Genomic DNA, 24,616 nt, shown 5'->3' with positions numbered 1-24,616 from the left:
TCCCACCATGTAGTTGTTAAGTAAGTTATTTCACTTCTCCCAGCCACAACCTTCCTACCTGTATAATGGGGATCCTGAAGTCTCTCCCTGGTGCTGTGGTTGCTGAGGGTGAGCAGGGAGGATAGTCCAGCAAAGGCTGGGCCACACACTCTAGTTCCTTCTCCCCTCCCCTGCCCTCCCCTCCTTTTCCCTTCCTTCCCCTCCCCTCTCTTTGCTCTTTGACCACCTGGTCCCTGCTGCTTCCCTGAAACGTGCAGAACAGGGATAGTTTCTGCTTAATTCTGGGTGCATCCCAGCACCCCACACAGTGGCTGGCTCGCAGTAGGCACTGAGTATTTGTTTAGTAAAATCTGTCAATTTTGGTAGGAAGAGGAGGAGAGTGGAGAGCAAGGAATAAAAACCCAGAAGGCCAGGCTCTGCCTCTGCCAGAGGTGAGGACTCTTCCCTCCACCGCCCGCCCTGTGCCGCCACCATGCTCGTCCGGGGGCTCCCCGTGTCCCTCTGTGTAGCAGGTAAGGCCGTCCCCGCCTGTCCCTGGGATGAAGGCAGGAGGGTGCCAGGTTCCGTGCGTGCCCAGGGCTGGGGTCTGATGGAAGAAGGGGCACCTTTCCCCCGAGGTTCCCAGAGTTTGAGGTTGAAGGGGAGACGAAGTGGAAAGGAATGAATGTTTTTCAGCTGTCAGCTCAGGCGTGGTGAGGAAAGCCTCAGCCTCAGCCCCTGGCTAGGGTCCCCTCACTCCTTCCCCCTGCAAACCCTAGGCCCGGGCCCAGAACTAGAGTTCGCTGCCCTACATATAATGTCACTCATTCATTTCTTCACTTATGCATCTAACCAGTAAATATTTACTAAGTGCCTGGTCAGTGCCACTCAGACGTGGTCCCTGACCTCGTCGAGCTTATGTTGTAATGGGGGGAAAAGACATTTGGCAAGAAGATAGCAAACAAGATTATTAGACGATGTGACCAGTGCAGTGAAAGAGAGAAGTGGGGTGACAAGAAGGAAGAGTCACAGGGAGCGATCGGCAAGGCAGGGGATTCTTCAGATCACGTGGGTGGCAAGGTTTCCCTGAACAGGGAGATTTGGGCTGGGCCTAAGGAGTAAATGAAATACTGCAAAGAATAAAGGCAGGAAAGGGAGCCGGGGCACAGGGAAGAGCCTGTGTGTGTGAGGAACACGTGCAGGAGGCTGTGGTGGCCTCGAGAAAAGTAGGCCCAGGACTCCAGGGCTCGCAGAGTGTGGTAAGGAGCCGTGGTCACCGGTGGGAGCCCCCAGGACATGAGGAGCGGGGGTCCCCTTGTGATGGGGTGGGGGTAGGGAGTAGAAGCAGAGGGACCCTCTGGGGCCAGTGCTGTCAGCCGCAGAGGGAAAATGGCGGCTTGGGCCAGGGTGGCAGTGGGTGTGGAAAGACCCGGAAAGTTCAAGAAAGTTCCAGATCTGAGGAATGACAGGATCTGCAATGCAATTGGATGCCAAGAATGAGAGACAGGGAGGGACCAGCAATGACCCCTGGGCTGGAGTTGAGTGGTGCCATTCGATGGGCTGGGAGGCCCAGGACAGAGCCCACAGGTAGGGTGGACCTATATGTGTGACTGACGCACAGTGGGACACAAACAGGGAGCCCAGCACCAGAGGCTGGAGTCAGGGACGCGTCAGGACACAGTATTTACAGCCAGGGTTCCTCAAACCGCGAGTTGTGAGCCACCGGATATGAAAGCAATTTAGTGGGCCACAGCCAATGACTTCAAAAAATTAAACAGAATAGAGTAAAAAATATCAAAGTGAATTACACATCATAAGAGTGATTTTTTTTTTTCCTTTTCCCCTTCTCTGATGCAGGGATCCTCCAGCTTTTCTCAGAGACAGGCAGCATCTTGGACTCTGGTGGGTGTGACGAGCTTCGCCCTGTTTGGCAAGAGCTGTCCTCCTGATTGTACACATTCCAGCCACTGTGTGCGCCCAGTTCTTCAGTCTTACTGTCCTCTCCTAGGGCATCTGGCGTGAGGCCGATCCCTTAAGGCCTAGGACCCCCCCCCCGCCGCCCCCACCATCCTGGCACCAGACCCTTCACCCCCCTCCACCCCTGCAGGGCCTGACGGGGCAGAGTAGCCCTTGACCAGCTGTTTGTGAAGACCCCACAAGGGCATGGAGTCAGGAAGGAAGGAAGCCAACATTGAGATCTCGGGGCTTCGGGTTGGCTCTTGGGAGATGTGTGACCTGCTCATTAGTTCCTTCCTTCCTTCCTTCCTTCCTTCCTTCCTTCCTTGTTTCTTCTCTCCTCTCCCTCCCTCCCTTCCTTCCTCCCTTCCTTCCTTCCTTGTTTCTTTCCCCCTCACCTTCCCTTCCTTCCTCTCTTCCTTCCTTCCCCCCTTTCCCTTCCTTCCTTCCTTCCTTGTTTCTTTCCCCCTTTCCCTTCCTTCCTTCCTTCCTTCCTTCCTCCCTCCCTCCATTCATTTCCTTCTGATGTGCTGGACACTGGGGATATAAGGATGAATGAATAAAGCTCATTCTTTGCTCCCAAGTTGCTTGCACCTGGTGGTGGAGACAGACAAACAAAAAGGTCCTTTCCCTGGGGGTTTTACAAAAGTCTGATGCCAGCCCAGCAAATGCAGATCCTTGCTGTGGGGTGGGCCTGCACATCAGTGTATTTGGAAAACTCCCCAGGTGGTTTTCATGTGCAGCCCTTGTTCTGAGCCCTGCCTACAACAGGGTGGTTTTCTGCTATGATTCAGGGCCTGGCCCTGGAAACTCCTCCCATGGTCCTTGTGTCCTGGCTCTGTCCCTTCCCGCTGGGTGGCCTTGGTCAAGTCCCTTAACTCTCTGTGACTGGGTTTCCTCATTTGCAAAACAGGCATGGTGATGTCCCTCCTGGGGAGTTACTGGAAAGATTCCATGAGCTGCAGGCACACCGAGCCGTGAGGGCTCAGTCAACACGGGATATTGTTACTAAGCACTAACAAAGGGGCACTGAGCAAATGGGAAGGGTGTAGAGGATGGGGCAGAGGGCTGAGCAGTTAGTCGGGCAAAGGCAACTGGGGAGAGAAGGACCCTGGAGAACGAGGGACTGGGGGGAGCAGGGGGTGGGGAGTGGCCAGTCCTTCCAGGCCCAGAGCGCAGCTTGTGCAAAGGCCCAGAGGCACAGCTGTGTGCGAGGGGAGAGCCCACGGTAAGGGGTGGAGCGGGGGGGAAAAAAGAGGCCTGGGAGGCTCCCTGTGCTGAGGCCGGAAGCTCTTTGGGGACCAGGGGTGGGTTGGGGGCAGCCATGCGCCAACGGCCTCTCCTGTCCCAGCCCTGCGGCTGCTGAACAGTGGCAAGACGTTCTCGAGGGTGGAGGCGACGCTGAGCTGGTCTGAGGCCCTGCGGTACTGCCGGCGGCACCACACGGACCTGGCCGACCTGCAGAGCATGAACAGCGTGAGCAGCATGAGCTCCCTCTATTCGCTCACGAGCAGCACCGAGGCGTGGATCGGCCTCTTCTTCGACGTGCGCGTGCGCGGCCTGAGCTGGTCCAGCGGCTCCACCTTCGCGGCGCCCGTGTGGAGCTCGCTGCCGGTGTTCGCCGAGGGCGTCTGCGCCACTCTGTATTCCGTATCCGTCTTCCCCAACCTCGGGGCCGCCTCGTGCACGGCGCAGAAGCCCTTCATCTGCTACTACGGTGTGTGTTCGTGTGTTCGAGTCCGGTCCTGCGCCCGCTCTTCCTCCGGGGTGGCTTCTCCCGAGCAGGTGGGGGGTGGGGTGGGGGGCGGGCCCTGTCACGTCCTTCCCGGGACGAGGACGACCCGCTGTTCTCTTAACCCCGCTGCTACACGCGTCTCTGCAGCCTTGGTTTCTATCTCCTCTGTCCCTCGTTCCTCCGACTCCGTCAGAGAAACAAGTGGCAATCAGCGTGGAGAGAAGGTGAAATCTGGCCTGTCCCCTCCTGCCGGTTAGGGATTTGGGAGAAGAGGAAAAAGAAAGGGAGGAAAAAGGAAAAGCGGGTGGGGGATCCGCTTGCATCTACGCAGCAAAGGCAGCAGAATTCAGCGTTGCTCTTCCCACAGAGCACAGGTCCGGTTTTACCTCTCATGGTGGCAGGGAGAGTAGTGGATGGGAACCAACCCCTTCGGACATCCCTGCAGGAAATCGGCGGTGCTCAAGGGCCCCGTCCTGACCCCATCTTGGCCCCATCCTGCCCCTGCTGGTCCGTCTCTGCCCATGCCACCGTCCTGGGGGGATCACACAGGGGGATAGTTACAGACCAGACGGCACTTTTCTGGTCAAAAGCTTCTGCTTTTCTGTGTCAGCCGAAGCCCAGCCCAACTCTGTGTCACCCAAACCCCTCAAACAGGGGCACGGAGCACAGCTGGACACCTCCCCTGTTTTCACGACGCCGCGCGCCTGTCATGGGGCCTTGAAATACAGCCCACGGGGGCGAGGCTTGACTTTCAGATTCCCAAGCCAGTAGAGACGGTCAGGAGTGCTGGATGTGCAGGGGTGGGAGCCCCTCAAAGAAAGGGCCCTGGGCGCAGGCTCTCCCCTCCTCCCTCTGGTGTCCTTGGGCTCCACTGAGGCACGTCCTGACTCCACAAGTCCTCCACCCTGGTCTTTGGGGGGGGGGGAGGTGGGGGGTGGAGGGTCTGCCCTGCCCCCACAGTCAGTTCTCAACACAGAATGAGCTCTTAAAAATACAAACCAGGTCACTCTGCTCCAACACATTCAATAGGTGGCTTAGCACTTAGGGTCACGTCCCTTTTGAGGCCGACCAGGCCCTGCCTGACCTTTTTGGCCTCATCTCCTCTCCCTGCCCCTGGCCACACTGGCTCTCTGCTCCTCAGACTCACGCTGCCCTTTCCCACTTAGGGGCTTGGCCTTCGCTCTGCCGGGGGATCTCCTTCTACCACTTTGCAAGGCTGGCTCCTTCATATTCTCTTCAAAAGCCAGGATCCTGTTTGTCTAATTTCTGCTGTTTTCCCCGGGCCCAGAATAGTGTCTGCCACAAAATAGGGGCTTTCTCTCTCTCTCAATCTCCCTCTTTCTCGTCCTGTATATATTTCTTGAATAAATGTCACAGGGATGGAGAAAGCTGTTTACCCTGGAGCTCAAGACATCTCCTGGCTTCCGCTTGGTTCCCGGTGCCTGCAGAGGTTCCCTCCCCGTGACGCATGCTCTGTTTCTGTTTTCCAGACCCTGCTGTGGGGCACCGCATCCCCACAGAGCCCGCTCTCAGCCCAACCTCCTCTCCAAAGCCAGGTACGCACCTGGGAGCTCTGCCTGCTCTCTGACTTGTCCACCTGGGCTGGCGGGCAGGGTCATGCCACCTGTGTCCCCTCTGCTCCTCCCTACCCTTGCCTGGCTGAGGGATCCTCTGGCTTTGCTGTCCCCGGGCTGAACCCCGTGGAGAGAATCAGTCCGGTTTTATTATTCAGAGGAACCCAGACAGGGAAGTGACTTGCTCAAGGTCTCCAACCAGAGAGGGGCCGTTAATGGCCCAGGCTGCATCCCAGCTCTGGTGAGGCCCCCGCTTCTGCGGTGGGTGAGGGGGACTTCCCTTCTGATATTCCTGCCCTGGAATCTTCTGTTTTTAATTGTTTTTTAAGTTTATTGATTGATTTTGAGAGAGACAGAGAGAGCAAGCAGCGGAGGGGCAGAGAGAGAGAGATAGAGAGAGAGAGGGAGAGAGAGAATCCCAGGCAGGTTCCACACCGTCAGAGCCCGACGCAGGGCTGGAACTCATGAAACTCGAGATCACGACCTGAGCTGAAACTAAGAGTCGGATGCTTAACCAACAGAGCCACCCAGGTGCCCCCTGCTGTATATTTTTTTAAACTTTCTTCACATCGGGTGTAAAGAATCCATGACAAAGGGAATACACTCCCCACTCCCTCTGCTTTATGGAGCCGGTTTTCCGCACGCTACGAAATACGGAGCTGTAGAGTGAAGATGGCCGGGCGTCCAAGGTGGACCTCGTCTGAATCTCGTCTTGCCATTTAATACGGCGTGAGTTTGGGCACATCATCACCAACACGGGCCCCCGCTTTCCCACCTGTATGATGAGGTTGATAGCATCTACCTCTCAGGATTATAATGAGGATTTAAAAAGATGACGTCTGCCACACGCATAGCTCGGGGCTGGGGAGTCCTCGCTGCATAGAGGATAGCTTTAAAAAATCAGTTTAGATAGGGAATTGAGGGAAACATCAGGCAAATCTTGCCGGGCTTAGGTGAACCAGGATGTGTCAGAGAGTTTGGGACGCCCTATTTGAATCTGAGGATGTGGCTCTCTGTTCTGCAAATAGAGGTGTTTCCTTCATCGGGTCTCTGGAATCAGTCCCTCAGGATCTGGCACCACATCCTTTCCCAGTCCCACTGTTTAGAATCAGATGCGCGGGCTCGTGTGCTACAGATGAGACAGGCCTGGCAAGGGGCGGTCGTGGGGGGTCGGCCCAGGCCAGCCTCCGGCAGAGACGGGGGAGGGAGGGTGCGGGCTATGGGAGGCCGGCATCCCGGGCTGTCTGAGCCCCGCTGGAAGTCGGGCCCACTGGGATGGGCACGCTCTGTCTTTTCCCTGGCTCTCCAGATATGATGGATATCACCCCCTGTCTCTCTCCTGCCTTAGCCCTGGAGCCTCCTGAGAGCCAGCGCCATAGTTAGAGCTGCTGCAAATCACAGATGAGGCTGCCTCTAAAGTAGGATTGTCCCATTTTCCTCCTCACCTCCCCATAAAGTGTCACTACCTTTCAATCAAGTGTTAATTATTTGCACGCACGGTGCGAAACCAGTTGCATACATGGTTTCGTTTAGGCCTTTAAATTAGTCTAGGTGCTATTATGCCCACTGCACAGATGAAGAAATGGAAACTCAGACTTAGCTTGTAAGGACTTTAGCCACCAGCAGGGCTCTTCATCCCCGCCTTTCCTAATTTGCATTCTCTCGGCTGCTGCCATGATAGCCCATCCGTTCTCCCAATGTGGTGTTTAGTCTGCCTGTAAAATGGTGGGTTTCCTCAAATCCAACACCCAGGGACCGGGACAAGGGCCCGAGTCAGACCCGAGCTCTGTCCCAGGGGAGCAGTGAGGCTTGGTCTGTCAGAGATCCAGGACCTCAGGCCTGCGGTCTCCCTGTTTTTTGCCCCCAGCTGTGGTCCAGATTGGCCGACAGACCTTCATGCGATTCGACCAAGAAATGACCTGGCCGGAGGCCCTGCGGTATTGCCACAGCCACCACACGGACCTGGCCGACCTGCAGATGGTGACCGACGAGGCGGGCAAGGAGGCCTTGAAGTCCATCACGAGTGAGACCGAGGCCTGGATCGGCCTCTACTTCAATGCAACCTCTGGGTCTCTGAGCTGGTCGAGCAACCTGGGTGCCAGCATCCCCACCTGGCTTCAAGTGCCCGAGCTGGGGACGGGACTGTGCGCGGGGCTCCGCACCTACGCGCGCTACTCCCCCCGAGTGTATTCGTTGGCCTGCTCTTCCCTGAGACCCTTCATCTGCTTCTATGGTGTGTGACCCCACGGGCCCTGGGCTTACCAAGGATAGAACGGGATGGGACATGGGTTTATTGAGCAGCAGGAGATGCTGAGGTTGGACCCAAGGAAGAACCTCTAGACCCTGAGGGTAAGAGGAGCTTCTGAGGGAGCTTGAAAGGAGGAGTGGAGCCCATCGAGCCTCAGGGCATTAGCAGTTAGCAATGGTGATTAGTTTTCGGGCAATGCAGAGGTTCAAAGCATGGACTTGGGAATCTCACACGGGCTTTACCATTTGCTAGAAATAAGGCGCGTGGCATCTCTGAGCCTCCTTTTCCTCTCCTGGAAAATATGTTTAACGAATGGCTTCGGAGACTGAATGAGAATGTATAGAACAAACCTAGCAGAGACCCTGGCACAGAGTAGGTGCCCAGCAGATGTTAGCGGTTGTCACTGTTGTTGAACTCTAAGTGCACGTGAACCAGAGGCCTGCCTGGCTATTCTGGATCTTGTGTAGAGTGTGTCCTCAGCAACAGGTGCGTCCTGCCTTATCCTTTTCTTCTCTTTTTTTTTTTCTTTCTTTCCTGCCTTCTTCCCTCCCTCTCCCCTCCCTTCTTCCTTTCCAGTCTTCTTTACTTTTTGTAACAGCTTTACGGGATATAGTCCACATACCTTAAAAATCACCCTTCTTAAGTGTCTAACTCAGTGGCTATTAGTAGTCACAGGGGTGTCCAGGCGTCACCACTAATTTTAGGACATTTTTGTCACCCCGAAAGGAACTCCTTGTCCTCGAGCAGTCACTCCCCATTCTCCCTCACCCTCAGCCCCGACAGCCGCTAATGCACTTTCTGTGGATCTGCCTGTTCTTGGCTGTTTCTTTTGGTGGTTTGGATTTGATGAGAATGGGGATCCTTATCTACCAAGGAAGAATGATGGTCCCTCCCTTGCAGGGCTCCTCTGAGGATTAAAGACCTGGCAAGCCCCCGCCCGCAGCCGGCACACGCACGTGCACGCATGCACACTGAGCTGGCTGAGATGGGCAGCTGGTGGGGCTGCCGGCAGGCCTTAGGGGAGGCAGACCTGGGGGCGCTCTGTGCCAGGTCGGCCCTGTCCTCACCACTCTCCTTCCTTACTCACAGACCCTTCCGTTGGGCACCGGGAGCCCACAGCTCTCCAGCCATCCTTTCACGCTCCCTCCTCAGAAGTGGCCGTGGAGACAATGCGCAGGCCAAGTACGTGCCTGTTTTCGGTTCTGTGTGGGTGCTTTGGACCTGTCCTTGGCTGGGTCCCAAGGTCTCGGGGTCTGAGAGCTGGAGAGGTCACCTGCATGCCCCGTGGGATCTGCCCAGAAGAGGATTTTCCAGCCCGCCCCCACCCCCTGAAGGGCCAGCTGGGGTTGGAGAAGGGGGACTCAGTTGCCATCAACCTCCCTCTTTGACCTGGGCCACTAACTTGCAGTTCCAGGGCGGGAGGCTCAGGAGAAGCTGTGTGGCCCCCCCAGTGAGGTGATGAGGGAGGCGGAGGGGAAGACTCTGGGCAGTGCTCCTGAGAAGTCATCAGAGAGGCCTTCGAGGTTTAGCATCCAGAGGGGGAACCACAGGAGAGGTGCCTGTCGAATCCATTGTGATTCTGGGCTCCTCTGGGTGGAGAAAAGATTCCAGAAGAGTTGTTGGGACTGTGTGTGGGGACATGTTGGGAAACACAGTGATGGCCCTCCTACAGCATTTTTAAATTCCTGAAACATCTTCACAGCTATTACCTGATTTTGCTTCCCAAGAGTTCTGAAGCTAAGTAGGGTAGTTGAGGGCAGAATCACGGTTCTCCTGGCTTTGTTGCAGATTCCTATATCTGACAAAGGTATTCTTGCCTTTTCCGAGGACACAGAGAAGTTAGGGAACTTGCTCATAGTTGCACAGAGCTTTATTTATTCTGGGGACACAAAGAAAAATCAGGGGCCACTCTCAAGGAGCCCAAGGTGTCGATAGTTGGTGTTGTGTGTATAGGCACAGGCATAATGGGGACATAGGAGGGGAGTGTCTCAGTCCCTGTAATCATCTGGATTTTCTGGAGGAAGTGATTCTGTTTGTGTTTGGACCCCGAGAAGGAATTAGCTTGCAAAAGGGAGCGGGGTGGGGGGGAGTGCAGGTAGGAGCTGCAGGTGGGGTGCGGTGCTTAGCGTTGAGCGGGGACACCCTGATCCTACAAGGAGAACTCCCTGTGAGCTGCGAAGGAACGTGGCCCTCACCCTGACGGCAACAGCGCCAGGGCCTGGGCCTGTGGTCAGATTCGGTAGAGAAACTGGGTACCATCCTGTCCTCTGCTTCCCACGTAAGGTCTAACCTGGCCCCCGTCTGGCCGCCCCAGGCCGGGCTCAGCCCGGTCGGCACTGGGAGCGCAGGGCCAGGCGTGGAAGAACCGCAGGGCCGCCGCAGGGCCCCGGGAGCCGCGCGCCCCCCGCCTCGGCCGCTGGACGCCACCCGTCGGGGTCCTTGTCCCACGGCCCGGGCCTGGTGGGGATCCCGGGCGCGGGGCGCCCCTCGCGAGCTTTCTCTCCTGCCGCCGGGACCAGCGCCCGGCGCGGCTCCCGCAGCGAGTCAGCCCCGGGCCCGCCGAGTGCGCCCCCCGCGCGCCCCGCTCCCGAGAGCCCCGCGGCTCCCCAGCCAGGGGGACGGCTGCCCCGCGGCCTCCGGCGCAGCCTGGGTGCCCCGGGGACTCCTTACCCTGAGAGGAAGGGGCCGGGACCCTGCTGGTAACTGTCTAGGGCGCGACCTTGGCCCCACGGCCCGGGCCCCCCCGCCGAGAGCGGCTCGCCGTCCGGGGACGCTGTCTATCCCCCGGGGGGGGGGCGGGGAGCAGGGCGCGCTCTGGCCGCCACTTCGAGCCCTGCCACCGTCCACGCGTCCCCGGAGGTCCCCGTTACCGAAGGCAAGTCCGCGACTCCGCGGGAGGCAGCAGCGGGCCCCGTGCCCGGCTCCACCTTCCGTTCCCCCAGGTCGGCCCCAGACAGCGGCTCCCGGCTTCCAGGGAGCTTCCCGGGGACAGAAGAGAGCGCCTGGGGACGTTCCGCTCACCGCGCTCCCGGAGCGGGCAGTCCCCAGCCGACCGCACGCGGGGAGGACGCCTGGGAGACGACTAAGTGAAACAGGTGCCCGCCCGAGTCGCCGCGGGTTGGGGACGCCACACCAGCCAGGCCCCGGCGCCCGGCTGCTCCTCTGCGGTGACAGAGCCTGAGGCCCCATGCCCAGGCTGCAGGCCAGGAGGTTGAGGGCGGGGTCGTGTGCTGGGCCACAGTCTCCCTGCCCTGGCTGCATTCCTGTCCACTCTACGGGTGCAGGCAGAGCCAGGGCACCTGCTCAGCCTCACTGGGTAATAATTTAAGGGGCGGGGGGTGGGGGGCGCGAATCCAGGGGAGAAACAGGCTATTTGGGCTGTAGGAGTCTGATAGCCAAGGGTTGGAATGTTGACCCTACTACTGACAGTGTGGCCTTAGGCAAGTTTCCTAACTTCTCAGAACTTCATTTTTTCTCATCTTTGAAGTCAAGAAAAATACCAGTGTCATGAGCTATGGTCCAGTGCCTGGCATCTGACAGATGCTCAATAAATGGCAGTTATACTACTCTAATCTCAATTCACTAGTGAGATGTTTAGTGATTCATTCCATCTCCCGCCTCTGTCCTTACTCGACAGACGGGGCTGGCCTCGTTCTCATTTTATTAATTATAAATGATTATGAATGATCAGATTATGAATTATTGAGATTGTGGAATCTCACAGGGCAGGGGCTGTCTTGTGCCTCTTTGTATCTTTCCCAGGCCTTGAACAGTGATTTACACGTTGGTGGATGATTGAATTCAACAGTCACTTCCTGAGTACTGGTTTTGAACAAGGCATTGAACTGAGGATACCAAGAAAAGCAGGACCTGTTTCCTGTTTTTAAAAGAGCTTAGTCTAATAGGGACTAATAGAGACAACAGTCTGATAAGTGCTGAGCCAGAAGTGTGACCTGAGCACCTTGGCAGGAAAGTGACTCATTCATTTTGCCTGGAAAGGTGGCGGTAATTGGACAAAAAGTTCACGGAGGATTTTAGGTAGCAAACACTAGAACATTCTTCCTGGCAGAGGGAACAGCAGAGCAAAAACGAGCAGGTGTGAAAACGTGTGGTTTGCGAATGAAAGCAGTCTGATGTGACCAGAGTGTAGGTCATGTATTTGGGGAGGGAGTGACAAAGGAAGAGGGAAAGAGGGACAAATTCTGAAGGACTTGACCTTGCGGCAGGTGGAGGCATCGGAGGTTTTCAGCAAGCGAGCAAAACGCTCAGAGCCGGAGTTGATAGAAGCAAGGCAGCTATAATGACAGGGGACAATGCTTGTCGTGACAGGGCGTTAAAGGGACAAAGCGCGGTTCAACATTATACATGTAGTGCACTCAACGGCATACGGAAGGGAAACCCCCACCTGTGCTTAGCAAAAAAGACTGGACGGAAATGTGTAGAAATGTTGACAGTGGTTACAGTCAGGTGATGAGACTATGCGTGTTTCTCCCATTCTGTGTGTCTGGATTGTACAAAGTGATTCATTTCACCAGAGGAATGTGCAGTGCTTCGGGCTGGGAAAGAAGAGGGCATTTGGAGAGGAGTCCGACCAGGAGAGGAGGGGCAGGAAGGGCACGTGTGGGGCCAGCAGCGTGAGGAGGGGCGCGAGGGAATTGGTTTTAGGCTGTTTGCAAGTGACGTTAACTGAAGAAATGTAGATGCAAACACATTTTTAAAAAAAGCTCAGCTTTGTTCACTGAATCACAGAAATCCAAACTAAAAGCGAGATGAATTTTTAAAACGACTTTTTTACTTACCAGCCGGGCAAAGATTGGAAGGGGTGAAAGTGTTGATGGGAAAGTGGAAAAATCAGCGATCCTAGGCACCGGATGGGAGAGCAGACTGGAGCGGCCCTTCTGGCGGCGTGTCTGTTCTGAGATGGAAATACCCTCTCAGACAGAAGCCCTGTCTTGGGGAATTAAGAAATAATAGTACGAGGTACACACTTACATATGCGTCCTCCACACACAGGGCTCTTTTATTGCAGCATTATTACAGTGAGAAGTGGAGGCAATCTAATGTCCATTGAAAGCAGATGGATTAAGTAAGTTACGGTACATTCGATGAAATACTATGCAGCGTTTAAAGAGAGTAAGGTAGATCTTTATGCATTCAAATTTTAAAACCCAAGTGTGTGAAGAATATTCTATAGCAAACTGTTAACAGTGGTTGCCCTTGGGTCAGGGGAGGGGATACTTTTGTTTAAATATTTTACAATAATATACCACAAAAACAATATGATCGTTCCATATTTGGGAAAAAAAACCCCAAAAAACAAAAAAGACCTTTGCAAGGCACCGACAGGGGTTTGGTGACTGGACAGGAGAGGGAGTCAGAGAGCAGCTGAGGACCCTGGGGTCTCTGGGCCTCAGGAGACGGGCAGCCACATAGGGGAGAGGAGGTTGTTGGGGGGAGGCTGAGCTTGGTTTTGGAATACCTTGAGTCTGAAGTGCTGCTTCTTGATGGCGACGTTAGGGGTCCCTGACTGCCAACGGTGGGGGCTCCGGGAAGCCGGCAGAGCCATGAGGGCATCGGGCCCCTGGGGTGTGAAAGAAAACATCTGCCCCTGGGAAGAGTCCTCGTAATACTGCCCAGGCCCCACAAGTCCTGCTGTCAGGGACGCTCTCTGGGGGACGATGGGTAACAACGCAGGGACTGGGTGCGTGAGCCTGTGGGGGCGGGTCAAGGTCTGGCCGGGTCGGTCGGTCTCTGCAGCGGCTGTGTGCAGAGCGGTCGGTGGCTCTCCGTGCCCGTCTTCTAGCTCAGGGGCAGCCACCAATCTCAGACCACCCTGCTCCCGGCCGTATTTGCAATGACTCCTTTATTTCCCCCTCCTATAGCTGTGACCACTGAAGGAAGTGGCAGTGCCGTGAGAGAGACAGCCGCCGCCACTCAGGCCCAACGCGTGAGCTCACCCGAACACCCAGAGTCTAAAGGCAAAACTCCGGCGCCAGCATCAGGTAACTGCCTCTGGTCACCAAGGACCCGCTCCGAACAGCGGAGCAGTTCAATCCGGACGGCCGCTCCTTAGCACAGGGCACCCAAGACCTCTTCGTGAGACAGCATCAAGTGCAGGGAAGGGAACCGGAACAAAAGGAACAAGGACGAGGAGCCTGGAGTTAGCGACCTGACTACTGTTAAAGCTCGGGGAGCAAGTATCCTCCCTTCAGAACCTCCTCTTCCTCAGCTGCAGAAGAGGTGTAGTAAAAACTACCCTGCCTACATCATGGGGTTGTTGCGAGCCAACGATGAGGTATTTATGCAGTGGTGCGTCAAAGACTATAAAGTGCTCTACAGATACAGGGCAGGCCCTGTCTCGAGGCTGCATGTAGTTCCCAGGAAGATGACAGCGGCTCGTGGCCCAAGGCTGAGCGTGTTTATTGGCTCAGAGAACCTACTCAGAGCTTTCCGGGGTAGCGTTGGCCTTTAAAATGTGGGCCCAGGGATAGGTGAGTATTTCCAGCGCGGTGCGGAGTATCTGCTTAATGGATTTGTTAAAAGGAAGGGGGGAAATACAGGAGAGACAGAGAAGGGGAGGACTGCCTGGCCGCGGCCACTGGCTGGTTAGTCCTAACTGTGGCTGAGCATCCTCCAGCCCAGCAGTTTCTTTCCTCTTCCTTTTTGAAATCCTAAATCTCTGTGCAGCATCTGTGGTGTCCAGCGGGCAGTCCTGTTGAGAACTTCAAGCGTCTGACGACAATAGGCTAATTTTCTCTGAACCAGGCAGCCCTTTGTTTTTCAGGGCAGGTCTTTGGAATCCTGAAAGCAGATTTTACCATCCCAGCTCTCCTGGACCCAGAAGATGTGAAAGACCAATTTTTGAGTGAGGTGAGACTTCAGACCACCCCTGCTTTTGGTCAGATGGCTTGACAATGCAAGGCGACACCGTCCAAACCAATAAACCCGGAGAAAAAGCTTGGGAACACGAGCTCCTCTGTTCCCACTGCTGTTCCCATGCTGGCTCATGGTGACAGGTTGGTGCCTGTGCTGAGACTTTTTCAGATCTTTTTCTTCTCTCTGTAACATGTTTCTTGAGCTGTTTGTTTGTTTTAAATGAAGACAGTGTAATCAGAAGGACCTGTATTGGGGTCTGGCTTTCTACTTGTTAGTCGTGTGACCTGGGGCAAGTAATTTAATCTTTCTGAGTATCAGTTTTCTCACGAATTAGGGCCAATGAAACCTAATTCATATGGTTGGTATTAAGTGAAATATTCCAGATAAAGTGCTTAGCAAATTAGCACGTAGTAAGTGCCCAATAAACACAAACATTAGCTATTATTACCAGCATCACTGTTGCTCATCCGAATATACATTTGTTCCAGGCTCCCCACCCTGCCCAGTCCTCTGTTCTTTTAAAGTATCATGAGATGGGACATTGTGAAGAGGAAGAAGTGTTCCTAAATAGTGCAGCAAAAGCTTGAAGCACGTTTTTCAATTATACCAGAGAATGATCGTTAAGATGTCAGAGTTAGAGAGTTCCTTACAGGTCATCTAACCAAATCCTGATGTTACAAGAAAAGAGACTGGCATTTATCTGGTAGCTCACTGCAATTTACTCACAGGCCAAAGAAATAGCACCTGGCAACTCATTCTAAAACCTCACAAACTCGTTTCTAGAAAGAACGGTGGTGTGCGCGCGCGTGCGTACGTGTGCGTTTGCGTGCGTGTGTACGTGCGTGCGCGCGTGCACAGGCCCGTCCGGGGCCCTGGGGAGGAACCAGCGAGCTCTCCGTGCGTCTCGCTGTTGAAAGAGGAACAGGTGCAAATGATGCAAATGATGCAAATGATGCAATTGGACATCGGATCGTTATGTTAGAAGTTCAGTAAGACCGCAGTGCCGAGTACTGGGTTTCCAAAAGTCAAGGACTCTTTTTTTTTTGGGGTGTGGGAGGGAACCAAACCGGAAACCATCTTCCTTCTCTGCAAAAGTAAAGCCAATAATGGGAAAATTGGGGTCAAAACGGGGAATTCCGCCTTCTGGCCACCTCTGTTGGAATGTGTCTGTTCCCTATTAATGGGGACAATTTTCTGCCTCACAGCTTTAAAGGGTGGAAATGGTGGCAACCATGTGTGTGTCGGAAGGTAGAGTATATAGCATTAGTTCGAGCCGCATTTTAAATTGCAAACAGAAGGCAAGGAAACACACCTGCAGCCAGCTTCCAGGGACGGGGACAGAGAGACATTGTAACAGACGCACCCAGTGCTCAGGGCTCAATATGCATTAGTGGTTGTTAACCCCAGCTGAAGTTACTGCCTGAAGAAGCGGGAGGGGAAGCCCAACCCCAGTCCCTAGAGAGATCAGTGACCTGGTCGGTGGTGGGGCTCAAGAGGCCTCTTTTCTGATTTCAAAGTTCCGTAGTGATTCTGGTAAATGGGACTGAGAAGCACCGGTAAGTCATTTGTTTCAGCCCCGTTTGTCATCAGACTCTCCGCACCCCCCCTTGGAGGGGGTGGGCAGTGGTGGTGGAGGCGGTGGTCCTCGTGTCCTAACACAGTTGATTCATGTACTTTCCCGTTGGGGTAGGTGCGATCCTTCACAGAGACTGGTGGGGGCCGGGGGGCGTAGGTAAGAAAAAGAAAGGGTATGGCTGGTCACAAAGGGCATAGCGGTGGGCAGTTTAGGCCGGGAGGTCACAAGACAGCAACGGCAGTTTCTCTCTGATGTTTCAGATCCGAGAAGTCTTAAAGCTTACATTAGGTCACGAGCAATTCAGATTGAAATGGGTTGGCTTTGAAGTGAACAAAAAACAGCCCATGTCGGCAGACCCGGAGGCTTCTCACACCATCTTCTCTGGATTTTGAGTGACTTGTAGTCTATGATGCTAGCAGATGAGAACATACGTTTGTTCCAGGCGCTCAGAAATAACTGCGGATATACGAAGAGGTGACTACACAGCTACACCTGTGAGGAAAAACTGGCCTCCCCGGATTTTATAGGGTGCAGGAGGTAAGCAGAGGAAGATGGAGGCATCTGGGAACAGTAACCTTGAGAATGACAAGCAAACAGGAGCCCAAACCCCAACGAAACAACACCAGTCCTGAAACAAACCGCATTCATCTCCCTGGAGAAGAAAGAGAGGACAGAGGTGGCTGAGAAGCTGAGGGAGGCCACACTTCCGGAGAAGCGGAGGGCACTTTCTTCACTAGCCACCCGAGCTGTTACAGAGACCTCAGGCTGTCCGGAGTGAGGAGCTCCCCGAGGGCATCCTCGCAATACGACACATTAATGGTGGGTTTGTCCTCCTCCATCCGAACACTCTTTGCCTGTCCGGTGGGAAGTTCTCCAACACGTTGTCCTCAATGCTAAGACAGAACTTCAGAAGAATGTTCCCGTAAGCACGTCCTTTCTGGTTTTTTGCCAGGTGTTCTAATCATCCAGATACATGCTCAGAAGTAAGGTGGTAACATGTCAAATACAGTGGCAACTTTAGTCTGAAATGTTTAAAGTTAAAGTTTATTTGTATTCTTTGTAGGAATAGCAATAAAAGACCTCAAACGTATCTATATCTGTACATGTACAAGAACCATCAAAAAGTATTCACAGAACAAAAATAAATCTTCTTTAGAACAAACCCAGGTAATGAAATGCAGATATGGATCTCACGTATGGAATAATCTAAGTGCTACCGGCACAAAAATATGGCTTTAAAAGTAAAATAAAATCTTGGGTTTTGTTTTTCTAAGGTGTATTTCTCTTTCTTGAAATAAAAAATAAATTATTTAGAGCTATCATTGTAAAATAGTCATGTGCATTAACACATTCTTATTAAGGCCCTGGAGATGAAGAACAAAATCAAATTTAGAAGGTAAAACTCACAGGTGTGATTCAGGTCAGTGTGCTGTGCCGTCTGCTCGAGTTAGTTTTAATGCAACTAGGAAATATCTAAGCACCAGTCAAAACTCAGCCTTTAGTATTTATCTCAGAAAACTTTTCTGCAGGATGGTGGTCATTGAGTCAATTAGCACTCAACCTTTTGGTGAACTGGGAATTTAGAATTTTCCCTTGGGAGTTTAGAAGTGACCTAAGTACAGTATTTAGACGTAAACCTTTGTACTCCCTCCCGCAGACGATGGAGGCCCCCAAAACACAGCTTCTGTGGAAATCTTTCTACAACAACAGATAAATCTGGCTCTAGGTCCCAAACCAAATCATTTCCTAGTGAAGTATGAGAGCATCTGAATGAAAAATAGGAAATGAATAGGAAATTACGATGCATGCTGAGATAGGGGCAAATGACCACTTTGCTTTCCTGGGGTGACACCAGATTTGCCAAGTCTTGCCGGGTTGGTTCCTCAAATACCTGAAGATAAACTGATTAGGAACCAAAGCTGCTTCTTTCTGGATCCTACTCTCAGATCGATCAGTGACATTCAACTTTCTTTCCATCCCTCCCCGTGGTATGAATGACGATATCTACGTCAAACCAGATCAATTTCAAGTCAGTTGAACTCACGTACACACATAACACATACCGTACATTATTTAAAGAGGAACGAACCACGGTTATAACGTGTAACAAATGAGAGCAGAAAATCTAAAAAGCTCAAGAAATTCTGAGAATCACTGCTCCGTAAGTGATTAACATTCAGAAAATGGAAGCCCTAGGAATTGTGTGTTTTGGGTTGGGGGTGTGTGTGTTGTCTACAGAGGCTGCCTTTCTTACCCATGTATTTTAAGATCAGGCAAAGGATATCAGTTCTGTTCCCTTGAACCTTTGGGCTACCGAAAGGCTGCTTGCTATACATGAGTCCCCTTCTGCATCATGTGTGTTCCTCACGCTCTTTCACTCTTCATAAGATATTTATTCTATCTCATGCAAATTTCATCGCTTTTGTCCTTGCTAAACTCAAGAGCATTCATAATTGGGTCACAACAAGAGGATGCTTCTAAAACTAATAATACTCAGACACGGAAAGAGATTCTACTTAAAAATTCAACACCCAACTTATCTTGCTTTTAAAAGACTAGTAAAATAGGTTCTTTCAACTGACACATTGATGAAAACAAAGTATCCCAAATTCTTGGCCCTTGGGTAGGGGGTGGGAAGGCAGCTCTTTACCGCTGGGGCAAGCAGGAGATCTCACACCGGACTTGAGAAGGGGAAGGGGAATGGAGAAGAAAGTCCCTTTGGTTTCCACACTCCGTAGGAGGAGGTGGCCCCCATGGGCGTATCTGACGACGCACTGAAGCTGTGGCACGGGCTCGGGAACCGCTGGGCCAGGCCCAGTGACAAGTCTAGTCTGGGCTCAAGGTCACATGGGACTTGGGCAATCCTAAAGAGGGTTCCTTCCCCAAGTTCAGTCCCACGACCAGCTTTCTCAGGAACTCCAAACTGAACATGACTAGAACTTAACCTAGATGGAAAGCAAAGCAAATACTAACGCAAACTCATTTGATGGCCACTGTCTTGCTCTGGGACTTCCAAAGAAGAACTGCTCCCAACCTGGGGTACCTCTGAGGACACAGTGAGAGCCAGGGGCCGAAAGAACCACAGATCCGTAAACAAAGGCTGAGGCCGACTAAGAACTGGAAAGCTTTACTTCTAAAGTCCAGCTAATTCTCAAGGTCGTACACCAGTCAGAGACTCCTGCTTTTTCTTTCCCTGTCCAACACCATCACGGGGAAAGGTGGAAGCCACCCAGAGAAAGCTACTTAGGACCAACTCAATACTGAGTGAAAACAACAAAAGCCTAGAGCAGCCTGATTAGCTCATTTTTCCACATTTTCCTTACCAACAGGCTGCCCCAGGCTCCAAGGGTACCTTGGTGAGAGTGCCTGGACCACAGTGAGTGCTCAAGTGTTTGTTGTAGTTACCTAGGTGTCATCTCCTGGGGCCGTGGGGTACATTGCGGAGACGTGGGGCATGTGGAGACGTGGGGTATACGGTGACTTGATGGGAATGTAACTCTTTCTGCTGCTTCGGCCCAGGGAACCTGTTGCTCCAGGGACGTAAAAAGGGAGTGTGAAAGCTCTTTCCTTAATTCCTAAACCCACACTGTCCTTGTTAATAGCCAAGTCCGGCTGTCAGCTAGACAAGCACTTGGCAAGCACGTCACCTGAACTCCAAATTCCATTCAACCACGGTCCACGCCGCACCCTGCAATGTGGTGACGTGGGGGTGGAAGGCAGAGTGGAAGACACTGCTATCTCACTCCACCCACGCCCTCCTCCCAGTAGAGCAGAGGTATGTAGTTATTCGGGCCGAAGCAAAGCCGATGAAGCAATACCTCCGTAAAAATGATCTGCTATTTGCTGCCGTCATCCATACCTACGTAGAAGGTCTTTCAGAATAAGTTCCACAGATTGCAGCTTCTCAGAAGAAATACTCAGAAAAATATTTGGATAGGAATAGGCTCAAAGGATAATCTGAAACTTAACATCTGGTAATAAATCTGAACTTCTAGCTGACTTCCAACTTTTGTTTCTTACTCTTTTTCTCTTCATTCAAGATAACCTGGCAATAGAGGGCTGCATAATTTTTCCAAACGCTTTGGGCATTTAATCTTCCCAAGTAGGCAGCCCTCTAAGGAGCTCCCACAATGCCAACAAGAAATACGCACCATCAAAAGCACATCTGATTTTTCTGTGTCGCCCCCAGCCCTCCAGTACAGGTAAGCTTATCTGCCCTCCGTAAGCCTTAACCAACACTTCAGAGCTTCCACACCTCAATGCAAGACATCACCCAAGTTACATACTTAAGGCCACTGAAACTGACAATTCTTTTACCAGGCTTTCTGCAGCACAGTCGAAGGCTTTTATAAAGAAAGGATGAAACAAGGCTAGAGCTGAGAATAGCCACGAACAAGGCCACCTACGTTTACATCCCTCCTGCCAACAAAGGGTACGTCTTCAGAGTTAGTGAGATTTTTTTTTTTCCTATGAAAATAAGTGATTTTGACCACAGTGTGCCTGCCCTAGGCTTAGAGGGAGGAGGTGAGACTATATAAAATAACTATCAGGGGTCGAGAAGATAACCAGGTGCCAAAGTGTGGGGACATGAAAACCGCAGATCAGATAAGCGCATGAGCAGCCTGCCTTCCATCTCTGACCAGCAGAAACGGGACGATTGTGAAGGGAAGTGTTTTAAAAGGCTGTGGGTTGGGGGCGGGGGGGGGGGGGGAAGGGGGGGTGTGGGGAGGCTGCTGAGACGCAAGCTCCAGCACAGAGATCCGCCTGGGCCCCGGGGGCCGTGCTCAAGAGGTCCGGGTGCGAGCCTGGGGCACCGTGAAAGGGAGGCTATTCACAGACGTGGAGTCTGGGAGTCTGGGCTTCACCCAAGAGAGGACACGATACATGTTCTCTTGTTTCCTTATGATATTCTGTTATGTAGAAAGACTCACTCCATGCATATGGCTCCCTCACGTCTTTTGTTTTTTTTAATCTTCCTCTCCTTTTTTCCTTTTTAAAAATTTCCTTATAGTTCATAATTTGAAACAAACATCATTAACTTATTTGGGAAATGTTGCTTTCTCAGTATAAAGAACTGCTTAGATCTTGCTTAAAGAGATTCAAAAACCCTTTTACATTATATCTGACAGCGGAGAAGGCATGAACTTTCCTATTTGTGCAGTTATATGTACATATGTGTGAGTATATACGTATATATATTTGTATACATAATGTCCGTTTTAAGACGTCACATTCCATACTTGTGATAATCAAGTTTGCATTCAAGATGACATTTCACACCTCGGGAAAAAAGGGAAGTAAATGAGCTTCCACGACGGTTTCTGTCCCACAGTGAAGCCAAGGATGACAAATCGGTACAACACAGTCATTATTGCCACATCTACGAAGAACGCGGGAGAACAGCTGGAGTGCGTGGTCCTTCGCTTTTCGTTTTCTTATTGTACAGGAGTTATCCTGACTTGTGTGAGAGGGCGATGCTTTGGGTCTGGATTTCCTTTCCAAATTTCAGTGAGGGAATTAGAAGAAGCCATTTAAGAGCTAACGACTGAGATAAAATTACCCTGCCCAGAGATTTGCTAGTACAATGGATAAAATCTTTATCCCAAACAAAAATGAAGTTACAAATAGAAAAGCTGTTTTTTCGTTTTTGTTTTTTAATAGGAAATAGTCAGAGATTCCTGCTATGGTATGATTAGCCCTTTTCTGTGTGGAAGAAAGGGTGTTTCTTTTGGATGGCTTATGGACAGCATATTGGGACAACCTCTCCAGGGGAGAGTAAACCCTGATGTGATGACTGCTCCCACCATGGGGAGGAGAGGGCAGTGGGTGGTGCAGATGGAGACGGGATGCAGAGACACGAATATTTATAGTTCTGTAAACTCTAAAGAGGAAAAAAAGAACACCCTTTATTACAACTGGGGTTAAAAAAAAGCCCCCTATCTAAAGTGGAAAATTCCCATCTGCTCTAGGCAGAAGGAAATAAACATCAACAGGAGTTCAACAGAAATCACTCCTAAAGTCCGGTTTTGATGCCACAGCTCTTATCTGTGTTTTCCGAGACAGCGCATTCCCAAATCAGATTAGCCGTCCGTCCGGAACCAGTCTTGGGTTGGCCAACGGGACAAATTGTTTTGTTTGGTTCTTGGTATTTGCATGTTCTCCTACAGGACAAGGGGGCCAGAGTGGGGTTTTGAGACTGGCAGGGGAATCCCTGAAAAATCCATTCTGACGATATCCTATGTCTATCAGATAGACACTCGGTCTCTACCTACTGAGCCCCTGGGCTCATTTCTCACTCACACATCGTTCCTACTTTTTCCTCCTCTAACAACTGCAGTGCTTTCAACAAGAGGAAAACAATAATAAAAATAGTAATAATTAAAAAGGTAATCTACATTATTAACTTCCTTTTGGTATATTACAGTGGTATTTTCTGTACATGGCCCAGAACTAAATTCCCTATGTACACAAGAGACATGGGGGGAAAGCGTCGACCTTGGAAGGCTTAGCCTTCTGCCCTGAAAGACAAGGTTCCTTCTTCATTCAAGAGTTTCTCGCCACTCTGCTGTTTTGAAGTAGCAACATTCTGTAAACCTGGTGGGGTTGGGGAAAGGACTGGGGACAGGAGAGCGGGGAGACTTCCTTCTGTCTCCTCCCACAGTCTGTCTATTCACAGAGCCCGTCAGCAGCTGCTGTTTTTGAATTCACCATTCTCCGTGATGGAAAGCTTGGTGGGGTTGGTGGGGGAGATGCCATTGCGGACCTGCACACTGTATCGCTCCTTCACTTGGGTCAGTGCGCTCATCAGTCTGGTGTTGGCCGAATCCAGGGACACGATCCGTTTTTCCTGCAACACACGAATCGGGGCTTTATTCGGGCTACATGCAGGACATCACGGCGTGATACTCCACTCAATGACTGTTCTAGTACTTTCTATCAAACAGCAGTACGCATGATGCTTCCCAGACAAATGGAACGTCTCTGCCTCTTTCTGCACACTACTCAGGTTCAGCTTCCCTGAGCCCAATGGGTCTGTGTTCATTTTCTCTCGTTTTTTCCTTTCAGCACAGCAGGACTGGTTATTAATAATCCCTCGGGACACCGGGACGATGTGAAAACGACACCATGTGTTACTGCAGACGGTGCAACAGGGTGTCAAGCTGCCTTAAGGTATTCAGTGCTTTGGGCCAAAATTAAAACAAGGAAATTAGGTGGCAAAGAAAGAAGCACCAGAGGTTTCATTTCACAGAGGAGAAGTGCTGTGTGCTCTACGGAGCTCGGCCCCCAAAGAGGGCACACCAGTCACATTTGGAAAGAATTCACGTTGTGCTCAAAATTAAAACGATACATGGTGGCAGTTTATAGTCACCAACAAAGTGAGGACGCAACAGCAAGAGGAGAAAAAGCAGCCAGAAGCTCAGACTGAGGGGTCGTTTGAATATGGGAAGGGAGATGTGGCCGGAGGGAATGCCGGAAACATAACACATGGAAACAAACAGAGAACACAAGCTCCTAGACTCATTCCAGCTCAGAGTTACTCCAGGAAAGCTTCCCAATAAGGAGACTGCTTTCATTTTACTTTCGAGTCTCTGGGGGAAAAATGCCTTAGAACCAATATTTTGGAACCAAAGATTGTTGACTATATACACTTATATAAAAAAAAAGGGGGGGGGGAATGGCCAAAACACCCCCAAAATATGGCAATCTAAAGGAAAGCAGGCTCATCTATGTTTAAAGAAAAAAAAATCACCCCATCAAAATATTATCAGTCTCCCAAAGATTAGGAGAGAAACCCTAATCTTAGTTTCAGCAGGTGGGTAAATGAGCCCAGAACCTTTCCAACATGAAGTTGTCATTTTCCAGAAAAGGGGTTAAGGCTGAGAAGGGCGATCTTTACCTACGTCCATGAAATTAAAAAGAAAAAACGTGTGAGGAACGACCCCCCAAAGCCAAAAGGAGCTTTCCTATCCCGGCAGTGTCCGAATCTACCCCGGGGAAGGGGAAGTGCGGTAAGGCCTTCGCTGCAAGGTGCAGGGAGGATCAGGGAAGACGGGAGGGCTGAGGGTGGGACACTGCTCCCTGTGCTCCCGCAGCAGCTACCAGGGCCAGCGGGGGTGCCGAATGTCCACCTGGGGGAAGGGACAACGGCATCAAGTTATGTTCCCCTTTCATCTCCTGCTTTGGGGGGGGGGGGCAGCTGGGCTAAATGGTTTCAAAAGCATGAAAAAATGAAAACCTTGTTATTATCATTTAAAAAAAAAATGTCCTCCTTTTCCCTGATGGAGATCTCAGGTGGTAAGACACATAAAATCAGCATTATTAGGTCAGCATTCATCTAGTGTAAGATTCTTTTTATTTTGGGCGGGTAACTCATTTTCAGGGTGGGCCAAACTCAAAGAAAGAAAGATCTGTGAGGCTTAAAAAATAGTAATTAAAAAAACAAACCATAGTCCATGGAGTTTCTGGGATAACAAGTACAGATCTTTAACAAGCCAGAGGGGGCACCTGGGTGGCTCAGTTGGTTGAGTGTCTGGCTTGATCTCAGCTCAGGTGGTGAACTCAGGGTTGTGAGTTCAAGCCCCATGTTGGGCTCCATGCTCGGTGTGGAGCCTACTTAAAAAAAAAAAAAAAAAAAAAAAGCCAGTAGGTAAGGACTGGCCAGGGGTTACCAG

General features: G+C 51.6%; 2 protein-coding genes across 10 annotated transcripts in view; one reads left to right on the top strand and one right to left on the bottom strand.

Annotated features, from left to right (window-relative positions):
* The first annotated feature begins 472 nt into the window (after positions 1–472).
* On the top strand, positions 473–17,080 carry CLEC20A (C-type lectin domain containing 20A). The gene is made up of 9 exons (XM_043568045.1): positions 473–512; positions 3,218–3,652; positions 5,161–5,226; positions 7,112–7,481; positions 9,807–10,055; positions 10,204–10,367; positions 13,375–13,494; positions 14,277–14,362; positions 16,205–17,080. The coding sequence occupies exons 1-9, from the start codon at positions 473–475 to the stop codon at positions 16,334–16,336; spliced, it is 1,662 nt and encodes a 553-aa protein (XP_043423980.1). The 3' UTR covers positions 16,337–17,080.
* RASAL2 (RAS protein activator like 2) overlaps positions 12,486–24,616 on the bottom strand; it is a 362,955-nt gene continuing 350,824 nt past the window's right edge. For 8 of the 9 annotated variants that reach the window (XM_043567728.1, XM_043567732.1, XM_043567731.1 and 5 more), the window contains one exon: positions 16,973–22,791. In XM_043567728.1, coding sequence (XP_043423663.1) covers positions 22,649–22,791 — 143 coding nt within the window. In that variant the 3' untranslated portion in view covers positions 16,973–22,648. The other variant, XM_043567733.1, reaches the window with a different exon arrangement.

This window comes from Prionailurus bengalensis, chromosome E4 (assembly GCF_016509475.1).
Source record: "Prionailurus bengalensis isolate Pbe53 chromosome E4, Fcat_Pben_1.1_paternal_pri, whole genome shotgun sequence".
In the NCBI taxonomy this organism is placed as follows: Eukaryota; Metazoa; Chordata; class Mammalia; order Carnivora; family Felidae; genus Prionailurus; species Prionailurus bengalensis.
Note: the sequence above shows the minus strand (reverse complement) of the source record. Positions and strands in the feature narration are given on the sequence as shown.